At 26.8% G+C, this 16,280-nt stretch overlaps 1 protein-coding gene across 1 annotated transcript; it reads right to left on the bottom strand.

The window, feature by feature from the left end:
* Window positions 1-3,506: 3,506 nt before the first annotated feature.
* LOC139098711 (cell division control protein 42 homolog) lies at window positions 3,507-7,308 on the bottom strand. Its single transcript, XM_070650977.1, has 4 exons — window positions 7,263-7,308; window positions 4,931-5,346; window positions 3,676-3,873; window positions 3,507-3,614 (listed from the first exon to the last, which is right to left on the bottom strand). Exons 2-4 carry the CDS (start codon window positions 5,309-5,311, stop codon window positions 3,528-3,530), a joined length of 666 nt encoding a protein of 221 aa, XP_070507078.1. The 5' UTR covers window positions 5,312-5,346; window positions 7,263-7,308; the 3' UTR covers window positions 3,507-3,527.
* Between the last annotated feature and the right edge of the window lie 8,972 nt (window positions 7,309-16,280).

Genomic DNA, 16,280 nt, shown 5'->3' with positions numbered 1-16,280 from the left:
TAAAATCTGATAAAAATTTGAAATTCTTCATTTAAAATTCAAAACTCAATCCAGTCAGCATTTCCAACTTATTTTTTCTCATTTTCAATCCTTAATTACTTTCCCAACTCGCTTAACATTCAGCTCTAGAAATGAAAATGTTCATACGTGTGTCATCATTCCATTATTTAATTCTCAACATTTTTCTCGTCCTATTGTTATTAAAAAAGTTAATTAAATGTAAAAAAAAGAATAAGAATAAAGGATGAAGACCATTAAAAATGCGAAACAACTCTCTCGCGAGCTTATAGGACTTAATGTGCAATTTAAATTTGAAATAATAATTTTTTTTTGCCAGCATAACAGGAAGCAGTTAAAAGGGGAGAATCTAACCATGATATTCATAAATTTAAATTGAAATGGAAATTTGAACATAAAAATTTAATTAATATGCAAAGTAAAAAAAAAAACAGGCAAAAAGCACAATGAAGGAAAATAAAGGAATTTTAATGGAAGTATGAAAAAGTTCCTTTACTTAACTTTATGTCTTGAAGGAATATTTGATGAACTTTCACATTTCATTCCATTCTTTTCAAAATCCATAACTACATGTCCAAAGCACTTTTCATTTCTTTTATTGCCCACAGCTAAATATATGAACTTTTATACTCAACATTCTCGATAAGATGAGAAATATCGTTGCTATTGTGCATATAGTCGATGTTTAATAAAAGAAAACTATTGGAAGTTAATCTTTTGGATGGGATTTGAGTGAATAAGGCGCATCCAAAAATGGATTTGGACCATTTACGAAGATTTGAATGCTTTTAACCTGTTGATTTGACAGAAAAAGTATAATTCCGAGTGGGACTCGAACCCACGTCCTACGTTATCTAATTGCACTCTTAGAACTGAGCTATCACGGGTTATTCGACTTTATGGTCAAATGCTTTATATTAATTATACATTTTGTGTCCCTTTTATTACTGTAAACCTAATTGAAGGTTTTTCAGTGCCATTATTTAGACAATACTTACTTACTTGCACGAACCATGCTCCGACTTAGAGCCCAAATTACTACAGATTACTGCAAGACTTTCCATCTGACTCTATTGCTGGCCACATCACAAAATTTGTTCATAATCGCTGTTTTCACATCTAATTGCCATTCTCAACAATGGGTCACAATTGATCTGTTCACGGCAAACGAAGCAAGTAAGCAAGAAATTGACATTCTTGAGATAGTGTTCTGAGACATGTCGCTTTTGGAGAACCGATGCCTTTTTCTTTGTGAATTCCATCTAAGGTCGGTGAAACAAGGATGTGCTTCCATCCTACTTACAACACTTTCTTTAGTGACCATTAAACTCTTGAACTTACTTACTTACTTCGCTGGCCATACAGATCAAGTGTGATCCATGGCCTCCCCCATTCGGCACTTAAAACTGGCTCTATCGCTAACTAACGTTTGCCATTTACCAATTCCAAGTGTTACACAATCTCTATCGACAGCTTAAACTCCTGTAATCAGGTATAAAGCTGTATTCAAAATTGATTAATCAAATTTTTAATTAAGATTCCATTCTTAGCTTTATTTACTTTCTTAATCGTTCTTTTATCTTACTATCAAGCCTTCATATCTTCAAATATTTCAAACCAAAAAATGCACTGAAATGCTTATGTAGAGTTAACGAGAAAGTGATTGGCTCAAATTAGACTAGGTTCAGTCAAATGTTGTCGGTTCGAATCCTTCTTTCGCCAAACTTGTGATGGACATTATCTTGTCATCAACAAAGCATAACTTACAAATGAAGTCAAGCGCAAACTGCAAATATACATCAATAGCTGTGCTATAGAAGGATTCTCAGGATTTTTTTCTCAGGAACTCCAAAAGCTACTTGGCGCAGATCAGTAATGAAAGAATGCCAGCTTAACATGCGGACAGAGAATTTGTACAAATGTCATTACATCAATGGAAATCCTTCAGCTGTCGCATAGGAATATGGTTGCCAAGGCATACCGTGTATTTTCTATTTTCATTCCTGATATTGCTTTTTAAGTCAGAAATGCTCTTCAAGCCAGCAACCCAGCTATTTAGTCAAAATCTCATTTTATCATTTTTTACAAACTATAAAATTCACAAAAAAATAATATTTTATAGACGAAAAAAGTGTGCATGTTTATGGCTTTTGTGGTTGATTTTCAATATCCAAAAAAAAGCTGAAGCGGAAATATTATATGATGCAAATATGCATAAATATAACTGTGAGCATATAATAAAAAAAAAAGAAAAAAAATCCTGATTGAATTTCACAACCACACAAATATGAAATAAATGTACAAAGCATGTTTGAGCATAAAAAGCACTAAAGTTATGATTGCTTGTGGATATTTTTTTTTCACTTTTGATTCCTTTTATTACTCGATGAAATTGATGAGATTGTTTATTAAAAAAAAAGGAATTGAAAATAAAAAAAAAAATTGTTAAAATTTTATGATGCTTGGACAATGAAAAATTGTTTGCAGTTCATGAGACTGTTTGTTTGGTAAATTACTGTCATAAATGCACAGTCATCGGGTATTATTACTGACTATCGGAACTGATATGATTTTGTAATTGAATTTTGTAAATAATGGTTTCAAAAAATATTGTTCATATTTTATGTGAATTTACACATAATTGATTGATATGTGCGGTAATTACGGGCAATGTTTGTGGTACAAAAAGCCTTGATTTTTAATGTTTTCTTTAAAATAATTGATAGTTTTGTAATGTTGACGGAAAAATACATTTTAAAAAATTTAAAAAATAAATTAAAAAAGAATTAAATTTTATTAATTTTAAATTTAAAGTTTTAAATGTTTTATTTGAAATTTTAAATTTTAGAATTAAAAAAAAATTAATTTTGTCGGAATTTTTTATTTAAATTTTAAAATTTAATTGAAATTTTTAAAATTAAAATTTAATTGAAATTTTAATCATCAGATTAATTTTTATTTAAATGTAATTTTTGGTCACTTTTTTTTTGGTCATTTTGAAAAATAATTAAGCAATTTTCAACCATTTTATAGAAGAGTTGAAAAATCAGAAAATAATTCTGCAATTTTGACTTTTGGACTTTTAACTTAAAATCAAGAATGACCAAAATTTGTATTTTAAATTTTGAAATTTGATTGAAATTTTAAAAATAATTGTATCAAATTTTAATTTTTTTTTCTATAAATTTTTAATTTTACTTGGAATTCTTATTTTGAATAAATATTAAATAATTGAAATTTTAATTTTCAAATTTGAAAAATCAATTTTGTTTTAGAAATTTTTATTTAAAGTTTGAAAACTAATTATTATTTTAATTTCAAATTCTAAAAAATAATTGAAATTTTAATTTTTAAATTTAAAAAGATTAATTTTATTTTAGAATTCTTTATTTAAATTTTGAAAATCAATTGAAATTTCTAAAGTAAAAACAAAAACAATTTTAATTTTATAATTTTTTATTTCAATTTTAAAAATAATCAATTCCTATAAATCACTATCTTAATTTAATTCACGATACACTACAACTACACTTCTTTGGTTCCGGTGGATTTTTATAAATTTGAATAATTTTTTGAAATAAATCATCAATTCCAATCTGCAAACAAAACATAACTCATTATTATAGAAATTAAATCCACAAAAGCCTCCAAACTCACCTCATCGACTGCAGAGCACTCATGAAATATTGAATTTTCATTTCTAGAATATAAATATCCATCCTCGACACTAATTGGCTTCTGATTTTGAATTCTGTCGAGCCTTAACAAACTAACTTTGTCATTTCGTAAATCTATTTTCGTTCCAATTATCATTAAGTGTGTTCGAGGTGAATTTTTACGTAAAATTGGTATCCACTGGAGATTATAAAATAATTAGTGATATATTCAGTAAAAAAAAATTGTTCAAAATATTACGTTCGCTTTTAGGGGGGAAATTGATAGGATTTTGTAACTTAAAATTACTAAAAAATTTTTTTTAATTTCACTTTGTAACGAGAAGGGGAGGGGGGGGGGGGCTAGAATTTTGTTATTTTTGCGTAACGTAATAAGTGAACAGCCCCTAAGTAAAATACGCATAGATGATAGAAATATTATTATTATTTTTTGGGATTATAATTTATTTTTAAAAAATTTAAAATTTTTGCTTTTATTTTAGCTTTTTAGAAAAATTTATTTTTTATTCATTATTATTTTAAATACTTTTGCGCAAAGTTTTGTTCAATTACAAAATTTTCGGAAAAATAATTTTAAAAATTTAAAAAAAGTATCAAAATTAAAATAAAAATATTAAATTTAATTTAAAATTTGGAAAAAAAAATTGAAGAAATTTAAGAAAATTTGTTAAAATTTAAAAAAATTGCTAATTAATTTTTTTGAAATTTGAAGTTTTTATTTGAAATTTGAAAATTTTCAGTTTTTTTTTTAATTTTAAAAATTGTTTTTATTATAAATTCATTAGAAATTTTATATTTTGAAATTTTAAAAGTTTTTAAAAATTTTGTTTTGTAAATTTTTTGAATTTTAACTGAAATTTTTATCATTTTTAAATTTTCAAACAAATTCAAAAATTTTAAACTTGAAAACTTATTAATTTTACTAGATTTTTAAAACTTTAAATTTTTAAACTTTATTTTAATTTTAAATTTTGAAATTTTCAAGTTTTTAAATTTAATTTTTTTTTTTAATTTAAAAATTTTCAACTTTATTTGGTAATCCGGTTTAATTTTTTTTTAAATTTTAATTTTTTTTTTTAACTTTTAAAAAAAAAATTTAAATTCCAAATTTTAGTAAATTTAGTTTAAAAAAAAACGTAAATTTTTGTCAAATTTCAACAATTCAAATTTTATTTTAAAAATATTGAAATATTTCCCCAAAATATTCACAATTTTACAATTTAATTAATTAAACTCACTCTCTTTTTAACATCCTGAAAGCTTTTCAAATCCATCACTGAATAGCAAATTAATGCAATACTAAAACTATCATTCTGCATTTCCTCAATTATTTTATAATAATCAACAGACTTTGTGTCCCAAAGTTCCATATTATATTCAATATCACCATCGTTCATTAGCACATTCATTGTGCTGACATTATCAAATGGTTTATATTCACTTTTAACATTCCTAACACACGCATTTAACAGACTTGTTTTGCCAACTGCCGAACTTCCAATCACAACTATTTTAATTTTTACAGACTGCATTTTAAAAAACAAAACTTCATGACATCTTGCGACGTTCAACTTAAGACTGACATTGAAGACTGACTTTATAAATAAAAAAAATACCATAAACTATCAGCGATAAAGCTCTTATCAGTTCTTATCTGCAAAAAAAAATTATTATTGAACTAGACATAGCAATGATGTGATTAAAAAGACTTTTTATTTGGAATATTATTGTTTTTTGATAACAATTATTTGGATCAATATGTAAATAATTCATTTAAATGTTCAGGGATGATTTTTAGTTTTTTATTTTTTAAATTCGAGTTGATATTTTGAGATTCAAAATAACGTTTGAGTTTGATTATTAAGTTTTTTAATTAAGCACCCCAGGGGGTCCAAGGGAAGGGGGTGTGTCAATTATTTAAGATATTTTTTTTTTTATTTTTTAATAGGAATTCTGGCTTTTATGGAGAGTATGGACATTCTTAAACTTGGGGTACCCATTTAAGGGGTATACAAAGGGTGAAATTTTAGAATTTTCGCAATTTATAAGTTAATAGGAAAATTTTGACGGATTTTGATAATTTGAGGGATTTAGGATGAAATTTTTACAAAATTCTGATTTTAAAATTCAAATTTTTATATTTTATTTACGAATTAAAGTTAATTAAATGATTAAAAAAAATTTATTTCTGACGGATTAAAAATTTTGAAATTTTGAATTTAGGATGGAATTTGATAAAATTTTCAAATTTTAATTTTAAACTAAGTTTGATGATAATTCTTAAAATTTTTGGAATTTTTAACTTTCTGATAAATTTGAAAAAAATTTAAATTTAAATTATTTTTTTTTTAATTTAATTTTAAACTTTTAAAAAACGTTAAATATTTTAAAAATTTAAATTTTTGTCATTATTTTAATAATTTCAAAGTTTTTTTAAAATTGAAATATTTCCCTAAAATATTCACAATTTACAATTCCTGAATTAATTAAACTCACTCTCTTTTGAACATCCTGAAAGCTTTTCAAATATAACTGAATAGCAAATTAATGCAAACTAAAACTATCACTCTGCATTTAATCATTATTTTATAATAATCAACAGACTTTGTGTCCCAAAGTTCCATATTATATTCAATATCACCATTATTCATTAAACATTTATTGTCTGACATTATCAAATGGTTGCCATATTCACTTTTAACATTCCTAACGGCACGCATTTAACAGACTTGTTTTGCCAACTGCCGAACTTCAATCACAACTATTTTAATTTTTACAACTGCATTTTGAAAAACAAAATTTCATGACATCTTGCGACTTTCAACTTAAGACTGACATTGAAGACTGACTTTATGAAGTAAAAATACCATAAACTATCAGCGATAAAGCTCTTATCAGTTCTTATCTGCAAAAAATTTTTTGAACTAGACATAGCAATGACACGTGATTAAAAAGACTTTTTATTTGGAATATTATTGTTCTTTGATAACAATTATTTGGATCAATTTGTAAATAATTCATTTAAATGTTCAGGGTTGATTTATAGATTTTATTTTTTATCAAATTCGAGTCAGAACTTTGAGATTCAAAATTTTTCAGAATTGATTATTAAGTTTTTTCAGAATTAAGCATCCTAAATCCGTCCAAGGGAAGGGGTTAATTTTAATCCGTAAGATAAATTTTTTTTTCATTTAATTACACTTAATTCGTAAAGAATTCATATAGGAATTCTGGAATTTTATCAGAATTTTGTCAGAATTTCATCATAAATCCCTCAGAATTCCATCAGAAATCCGTCAGAAATTCGGTCGGTCCTATGGCATTCGCCCTTTTCGCAAAATATCGGGACACTTTTGTGAAAAATCGAGACATTTCTAAGTTTGGCACTATTGGCGTTCTTTTGGACTATTTTGAGTCTTAATATTTATTTTGTTTTTGGAAAAATTTAACGGTCGCTTTTGAGAAAGCTACACTCTGGTTACTCGTTTAAATTCCAATATCTAATTCAAAATTTTGTCAAGCTTGCTAACCTTTTAAAACAATAGAAAATTCAAGAAATGAGGTATTTACATGAGCATACAAGAACCTCAAACAATAATCCAGAAAGAAGCTCTTGTTTTTTTTTAAAAATTCACAATTTTTTGAAAATTTTGTATGAAATTATATACTTCACAAGAGGATATTGAATCTTGTGACTTGATTGAGATCAAGACATTGACTGTCTGAAATTGGAGACATCAGAAAATCATAATTTCTTGCAGCCATTACTTCGACTTGAAAGTTTTGAAATTGCACGTTTATTGGCTTACCATGTAGATGAGTTACGTGAGACATTGTAAACACAAATCATAAGTAGAATAAGATGAGTACCCGATTTCTTAAGCAACCTGGGACACCCTAACTTAATCTACGGTACTATTGCAGGATTAGGAAAGTTGGGGTACCCTTAGATAGTCCAGCCTTTACTTAAACTTACTAAAATCCAAAAGGGATTTTGAAACATTTAAAAATTTATCATCCGTTAATTATGAAGACAGCGAATTTAATATTTTCATCTTTAGCTATTGAAATTCAAATTTGAAACATTAAAAAATTAATTTAAATTTCAACTTTATTTTAAATTTAAAATAAACGCATTAAAGTAATTAAATTCAATTTTAAAATATTTAATCGTAACTGAAAATGATTTTGAATATTTGCGCTTGATAAAGCAGTACAATCTGTAAGGTTCTTAAGCATTTGAATTTTCGGCGACCGTTAATCTTAATATGGAATGTAAATAGAATTTAACTTCCGGTTTTGTTTCTTACTAAAATGTGTAGACAGAATGTTGTAAGTAGCAATGGGTCAAGAAAGAAGGTTAATACCCTTAAGTAGGGAACCCAAGCTTAAATAACACAGCATTAATAATCGTCAATAACCAAAAAAGGATAATTTGTACAAATTTTGTGATAATTCCATCAATAGAGTCATGTGGAAGGCATTTTGTAGAAACCTAGGCTCCACATTGGAGCATGGTTCGCGCTAGTAAGGAAGTGACTATCAAAAATAGTTCACTTATTACATTCGCTTTTTAGGGAGGGAGGAGGGGTCAGAAATAGATCAAATCCTTCAATGGACTCTTATAAATTGTGATATTCAGGACTATAAGTGTTCGGGGTTCTCAAGACGTGGTCAAGATGCCATACCGGGAGGTATAAAGTGTAGAAATTGTTGTATAGTTGTTATAGCTCCGAACTACCGTTCTAAAAGACCCAGGTTCAATCCCAGGAAAAGTCTAGTTGGATTCGGATGCATTTTATGCTGTTCTACTCACACCAACTCGGTTGTACCAGCCAAAGTTATAAATCAGGCCTAAAGTCAACTTGACTCTGGTGTAAGGTTAAATTTCATCGAATCTGACAAAGGAAAAGCCGACCAGAAGCTCCAAAAGCTACTTGGCGCAGAACTAGGTGACAGAGCCAGCAACAGAGTCAGATGGAGAGCCTCCTGTTGTAACCCAAGTAACTCAAGAGTCACATCCCTTCCTACACCGTTAGAAATTTAAAAAAATTGAAAATATTCAATAAAATCTTCAAAAACAAAAAAACCGTTTTAAAAATAATTCAAAATGAATTGCCTTAAAGAATTTTAATCAGTTAATCTCTTTGAAAATATATAAAATCTTCCTGCATATTTTTTTTTATGGATTTTTGCATGAATCCCAAATGTGCCGCATGTTGGTTATTAACATAATTCTTCTCCTATAGAGAATTAACACATAAAAAGACTATAAAAATTTGTTATTAAATTAATTGCTAACCAAAGTAATTAAATTCATGTGTTTTTTCGGATCATCTTCCAACTGTGATCCTCTCTCTCTCCTCACAAAAGCAAGTAAGCGAGCAGAACGAAAAAAAAAAAAATTGTTGATTGCCCACCATTTTACACAGATCATGCACTTTTTACGATGCATCATGATGTAACATTTATGTGAGCTGCACTTTTTATTACAAACTATAATATTTTATAAAGTTTTTTTTATTAAATGGCCTCAGTCGAGGTGAGAATCAACATACATTGAGTATATTTTTACACTAAAAAGAGGAGGGAGATGTGAACAAGAAAAAAAAAAAATGCGACAGATGTATGAGAGACACAATATAAAAATTTTGTTTTAAAAACATTTTTCATCTTGCTGCTGCTGCTTTTTTTTTAAATCATGGCTGTTGTCAGTGATTTTTATCTTTACTGCTTAGGGTCCGTTCACTTATTACGTTACGCAAAACAACGAATTTCTAGACACCCCCCCCCCCCCCCCCCCCCTTCGTTGCAAAATTTCCTTTTGGTTAGGCTGTTACAAAATCGTAGATCCCCCCCCCACTCCCCCTTAATAGCGAACGTAATAAGTGAACGGCCCCTTATTTTCTCTCTTGATCATCGCGATGCAATAAATTTAAAAATAATAATAATATTTATTTATGAAATGGTATTTGCGAGATTTTTTCTTTTACTTGTCGTCATTATTGGAAAGGGGTGCAGGCAGTAGATGATCACATTAGCAAACAATAATAGAACATCAACCCTTTTTTATGGTGACGCAAAAGTTTCATTTTTAAATTTTTTTTAAATATTGTTAGCAAAAAAAATTGTCATTTTAAAGTTCAATTAATGGTGCTTGGTATAATGGTTATGTCTGTAAGAGCTAACGGCATATGGAATGACCTGAGTGCATTTTTTTTGCTAGTATGCAGCTTGTTGTACTGGTTTTGCTGCTTGATTTTTTTCTTTTATTGCTTGATGATCATGAATATTATTATGTCATAAGTCTCGGTGGCTTCCGATATGAAGATGCAGTTTTAAATAATAGGTTTTTAAAGATGTCAGAAGAGTGAGAGGTCGACTTGAATTTCGTATAGCGACTCTATCACTCAAATCGATTTAAATCGACTGAATTACCGTCGACTCGAATCAAGTTTTTCATAAAAAATCCAAGTATTCTAGTTCTGAATATCGGCAAGACTCAGGCATGATTCATCTGTATAAAATTTCATAATTTTTGCAATTGTTTGAAATTATGCATTTTTGCAATTTTCAGGTTTGTGTCTGGTCTTAAATGCATAAGATTTAGATTAAATTATTTTTAAAAAAAATTAAAATTTAAATTTTTTTTAAAAAATTTCAATTATCTATTTTTACAATTTTTTAGTTTTTAAAAAAAAAATTATAAATTTTAAGTTTTTTTTTTTTAATTTTTCAATTTTTTAAATTTTTATAAGATTTTTTAACGATATTTTTTAATTTTCAAGTTTTAAAAATTGTTTTAAATTTAAAATGAATAAATAATTAATTATTTAAAGCTTGCTCTATACTTGCTGTTAAACACCTACCGATTTCAGACAATAAGAAACCATTTATTCCAATAGAACTGTATTTGCAGTTAAAAAGTGAAAAGCTTTAAAATTAGTTCAAATGCTTGAATTTGGTTTGAATTCAATTTGAATATTTTTTAAAACAAATCAAAACACTACAAATTATTTTCAAAATTTGAGACAACTTTGAATTAAAAAATTTGAAATTTGTAATAAATTTGTAACTTAAATCTAAAGAATCTTAAAAACTTATTTGACAATTAAAAAATCATCAAAAAATTCAAAATATTGACCCGATTTAATTGTGACAATTTTGATTTTAAATGAATTCAATTTAAAAATAGTAAAATAATTAAAACAAAAACTAAATCAACTTCAAAATATATTTTCATATTCACACTAAATTTTAAATTCTTCATAATTGAAATAGCCACCAAAACATTGAAAAAAAAAATGTTTAAAAATTTTACAGCTGTTTAAAAATTTTTAAAACTTAAAAACAATTTAAAATTTTTAAAATTTTAAAACAATTTTAAATTTGAAATAAATGCTCAAAATTCGCAAAAAAAAAAAAATTGAAAAAATATTCACTAAAATCTAAAATTTAAAACGATTTAAATTTCCCATTACAACAAATCACAATAAATTAACTCATCACGAGAATTGCAGAACAATTCATCCCTCCCTGCCTCAAAACGCGCATTTTTTTAAAAAAAATATAAAACATTCATTTTTATTAATCTTGTTTAAAGAATATTTTTTTAAATAGTTAAAATATGTGACAATCAAGCGATTTAGTCAACATTTGTACACAGATGAAAATGAATTTCAAAACATTTTATGTGGATTAAAAGTTTTTTTTATTGTACGATGTGCGGCTGTGAAGATAAATTCAGCTCAATTGTTCAATAGAAGAAGATGGTTGAACATTGTTGATGAGGGGCGAATTTAAACAATATTGTTAGTTACAGTAAATGGATTTCTAGTTGTTGCCACAAGCTTTACTATATTCCCTCTAATATTTATGTCTAAATCACACCGTGCTGCTTTCCATTTTGATTTTTTTTTGTGTTTCCCTCTCTTGATACTCACTGCATGCCATAGACGAAATAATATTTGCTTTACAAAAAAGACTCTAATTTTGTTGCCAAAATAAAACATTGTAATTAAATTTTTCGACTAAAATTAAATTTATTATATTTTTATGTTTTCTTTTCATATTTCTTTGGAAAACTGTGTCATGGCTTCGATCGAGTTTACTTGTTTTCTATTCTTGCTATTGCTATACATATTTCGGGGTTTGTATTTGATATTTTTTTGTAACTGCAACCTATAATTTTAACGCCAATTTTTTGTTATTAAATTATAATGAAAGAGAAATTTTGTAAAGAAAAAAATTAGATTGTGTAAAATGAAGTGGGAATGGGTTATGATGGAATTATGGATTTGATGGATTTATTAAAAATGAGTAAATATTAAGTTTTGTTTTTTCAAATATTGCTTTTCAATAGGTATTTTTTTTCAAGTCATTCATTTTTTAATATAATTTGTTTTTTAATCAAAATAAAATTAATAATGACGTTTGAGTTTTTAAAAATGTTTAAATTTTTTTTAAAAATAAATTTTATCGAAAAATTTTTTTTTAAAATTTTAAATTTTTAATTAGATTTTAATTTTTCAAATCTTTTGAAAAGTTTTAAGTTTTAAATTTTTAATTGGGTTTTAAATTTTTGAATTTTTTAATTAGTTTTAAATTTCAATTTTTTTTTTATATTAAGTTTTAATTATCTGACCAAATGATTATCGAAATTCTTCAATAACGGATAGTTTTTGCTAATTTTCGAATATTTTCCATTATGCAAACGATTTTAATTTTTATCCTATAGAACTCGCCGAGACACGCAATTTGAAATTTACATACTTTCGATGCTTAGTTCCTTTGCTAGAGCCATTTTTAACCCGTTACTGATAATTTTAAAATTTGAGCATACAAATTATAATTTAAACAGTTACTTTAAAAATTTAAGCACTCAATTTATGGGCTTCTTAACATTACTGCTAAATTTAGGAATTAAACTTGTTTAAGATTAAAATTAACATTTTTGTTAAAAAATTTGTAACGGTTGGCCATAAATTTGAATTTTTTCAATTAATTTAGTCAGCAAAATTATTGTAAACAAACGAAGATTCATTAAAAACTAATTAATGAAATAGAATTGAACTAATTTCAAAAAATGATTAAATAAATGTATTCTTTTTCGATTTTAATCAATAATGGAATAGATTTAGCGATTTTTTTTCAAACCAAATTTTTGTTGCATTCAATAAATTTTCTATAATATTTGAATTCTGAAAAACCGTTATTAAATTTCCTCAAATTTTCGAAAGGCCGTTATATTTTTATTTTATTTTCTATTAATATAAATTTTAATATAATTTAAAAACTTTAGTCGAATATTTAACGAATTAATTTTAGGAAAACTTAGTTTTAAAATTTAGTTTTAAATTTGAAAAATCTGATTTGAATTTTATAAATTTATAGGTACTTAATTATTTTTTTGACAATACAAAATTTTAAAAATAATTTAATTTTACATAATACCAATTAAATTTAAATTTTTATTTTTTGAATATTTTAAACTTATTTTAGAAAATTAGAAATCTAATATAATTTTAAGTCATGATTTTAATATTCAACTTTAATTCTTTTTATAAAATTATTTTCTATTATCACAAAAAATTTCAATTTTAATTTTTAAATCAGATATAGGCTAATATTGCAAAATTTGTAAATTTTTAATATTTTTAAATTTTTTTCGAATCAAAAAATCTGTTTTCTATTAAAATATTGTAATTTTTTCAATTTTTGAATTTTAGATAACTAAAAAATAAATTAATTTAAATTTAAAAATCTTAAATAAATTTTAAATAAACTTAAAAATTACAATATTTTCCGTTTTCAATTTAATAAATTGACATATTTTCAAATTTTGAATTTAAAAGAATTTTGCATTGTGTATTAAAATTAAATATTAAATATTTTATCATAAACTTAAATTCGAATAATTTTGACACATTCTTCCTTAGCTTCATTATATCTTAAAAACCAATATTTTAAAATCGTATTAAATAACAAGCATTCCTATTAGTAAAATCCTCTCGCAATCTGCTGCACATCACACATTTCACTCACAGTCGGCATCATTAAAAACTGATGTATAATAATGATGATTTGCCTGATGTCCATCTAAAACATTTTTATTTGCCACCATAACAATAGAATCTAAAATGTTATTGTTTGATTTAGTGGTTTGACTAAGGGTCACATGACCATTTTTGATATTTACTACAGCCATTGTAAAACAATATTTTAAAATCAATGGCCCACAAATACCAAAAGCAGATCATTTACAAAAGTAAGGAATTTTCAGTTCTTGTGGACAACAAAAACAAATTCTTTTTCTTCGTCCCGAATTTATTTGTATCCAAAAAAGATGAGAAGGAAGACAAAAGAGGCCAATGAAGATATTGAAATAAAATAAATTGTCCTTAACTCAATCACAATTGTGTGTGTTTGTTGCATTAAAAGGCATAAGGCGAACAAAAGGCCCAAAAAAAAATAAAAATCAGACCGAAAATTGGTAATGAAGACATCTTTCAGTGCCAATTTACAGTATAAAAAAATCGAAAAAATTTTTATTCTTTTTTTTTCTATTGTTTAACGTGGTTTTTTGTGTTCTTTATTTCATAATAGAATCGGATCGAAGTGAAAAAAGAGAAAAGGGAGGATGAACATGTAAAAAATATTTCATGGCTAAACTGTACACAGCAGAGATGTCTTAATAATGCTTTAAACTCGACTATGTTCTGTGTATGAAAAAAGTTTAGAAAGATAGGCGTAAACCCGGTGCTTTGATGCAATTGTTTCGTCAGCTCTTTGGCGGAACATCATATGAACATAAATAGAATGCATTGCACAACTTCCTCGTGCTTGCTTCTTTCTTTTTTTTTGATTGAAGAATGTGAAGAAAATATTGTGATGAGAGATGCTTTAGAGATGCCCGAGTTGACAAATATGAGATGTGATGGGTTAAATTGAGAGCGCATTTCATATTTCTTTGTAATATTTTAATGAATCTAACATTGGCTCGACTCAAAAGAGTCCGTAACCGGACTCTAATGTCAGCCCAACCCGGGAAATCTAAATTTAACTCGACCCAATAGGTCTAATTTTAATTCGATCAAAGAGGATCAAATCTTAGCTCGACCCGAGATAATCGTATTTCAGCTCGACCCGAGATTATCTAATTTAGCCGAACCCAAGATGATGTAACTTTAGTTAACCTGAGAGGATCTAACTTTAGTTTGATCCAAAAGGATCTAATTTTATCTCGACCCGAGATAATCTAATTTTTGCTCGACCTGAGACAATACAACTAAAGCAAGACTTGAATGGATCTAACTTTTTCTCATCCCGAGATGATCTAACTTTAGCTTGACCTAAGAATTTCTAATTTTTGCTCGATCGGAGAAGATCTAATTTTAACTCGAACCAAGATGACCTAATTGCAGCTCAAATCGAGAAGATCTAATTTTGTTTCAACCAAAAATAATTTAGATTAAGCTCAATCTGAGAGGATCTAATTTTGGCTCAACCCGGGATGGTCTAATTTCAGCTCGACTCCAGAGGATCTAACTTTAACTTAATCCAAGAGTATCTTCTTATTTAGCTCGACTCAAGAAGATGCAATTTTAGCTCGACCCGAGAGGATCTAACTTTAACTTGACCCAAGAGGATCTTCTAATTTAGCTCGACCCAAGAGGATGCAATTTTAGCTCGACTCAAGATTATCTAATTATTGTTCGAACTAAGATCATCTAAATTTAGCTCAAGTCTCTAATTTTTACTGACCACAGAGAATTTAATTTTGAGCTTGATCATAGAAGATCTATTCTTTGCATGACCCAAGGGAATCTAACTTTAGCGACCACAGAGATGATCTTAATTTTGAACTCAACCATAATGATATAACTTTCTTAATTCGACCCTAAGGGAATTTAACTTGATAACTGAGTGGATCTTAATCAAACCCAAGAAGATCAAATTACTCTCTACTCCATATTACTTCCATCGATACCAATCAATCTAGTCAAAAAGGACACTCATCAGCATCAACTCTATCAAAAATTTCCGCTTTAAAAAAAATTTCCGATCTAAAAGAGAAATTGTATTCGATAAAGAAAAGACGTAAAGGAACAAGAAGAAGAGAACAAAAAAGTGTCAGCTTTCAAAAGGAGCGACGTCATTCATAAAGAAATATTTTATGTGGTAGTAGCTTTGATGAACCATTGATGATGCTTAATAACAAAAATATTTTTACTCATATAAATTTTTTCAAATAATGAAATAGATGAAAGTAAGCATGAGGATCCTCACATCCACACAGCTTGTTAACTTTTCACATATCACAATTGATCTAGTTTTGATATGAAAAGAAACATGAAAATTTGTATGAAAGAGGATACAATTGAGTCAATGTGATGCCGCACAACCGTATATTTTACACATGAATGGACGAGCCACTTCACGTTGATCCTTGAAAACGTCAACTGTTGAAGTTACAAATCCGTTTGTTTATTTATTTTTTTCTCGTTTCTTCCTATCATATGATCAGCATAGATTTTTTTCAATTCAACGACTTGTGACATTTTTGTGACACATAAAAAGTAATATGTA

This window comes from Chironomus tepperi, unplaced genomic scaffold, assembly GCF_022539635.2.
Source record: "Chironomus tepperi strain 1889 unplaced genomic scaffold, CSIRO-AGI_Ctep_v1 contig_451, whole genome shotgun sequence".
In the NCBI taxonomy this organism is placed as follows: domain Eukaryota; kingdom Metazoa; phylum Arthropoda; class Insecta; order Diptera; family Chironomidae; genus Chironomus; species Chironomus tepperi.
This window is presented reverse-complemented; position numbering and strand designations above follow the sequence as displayed.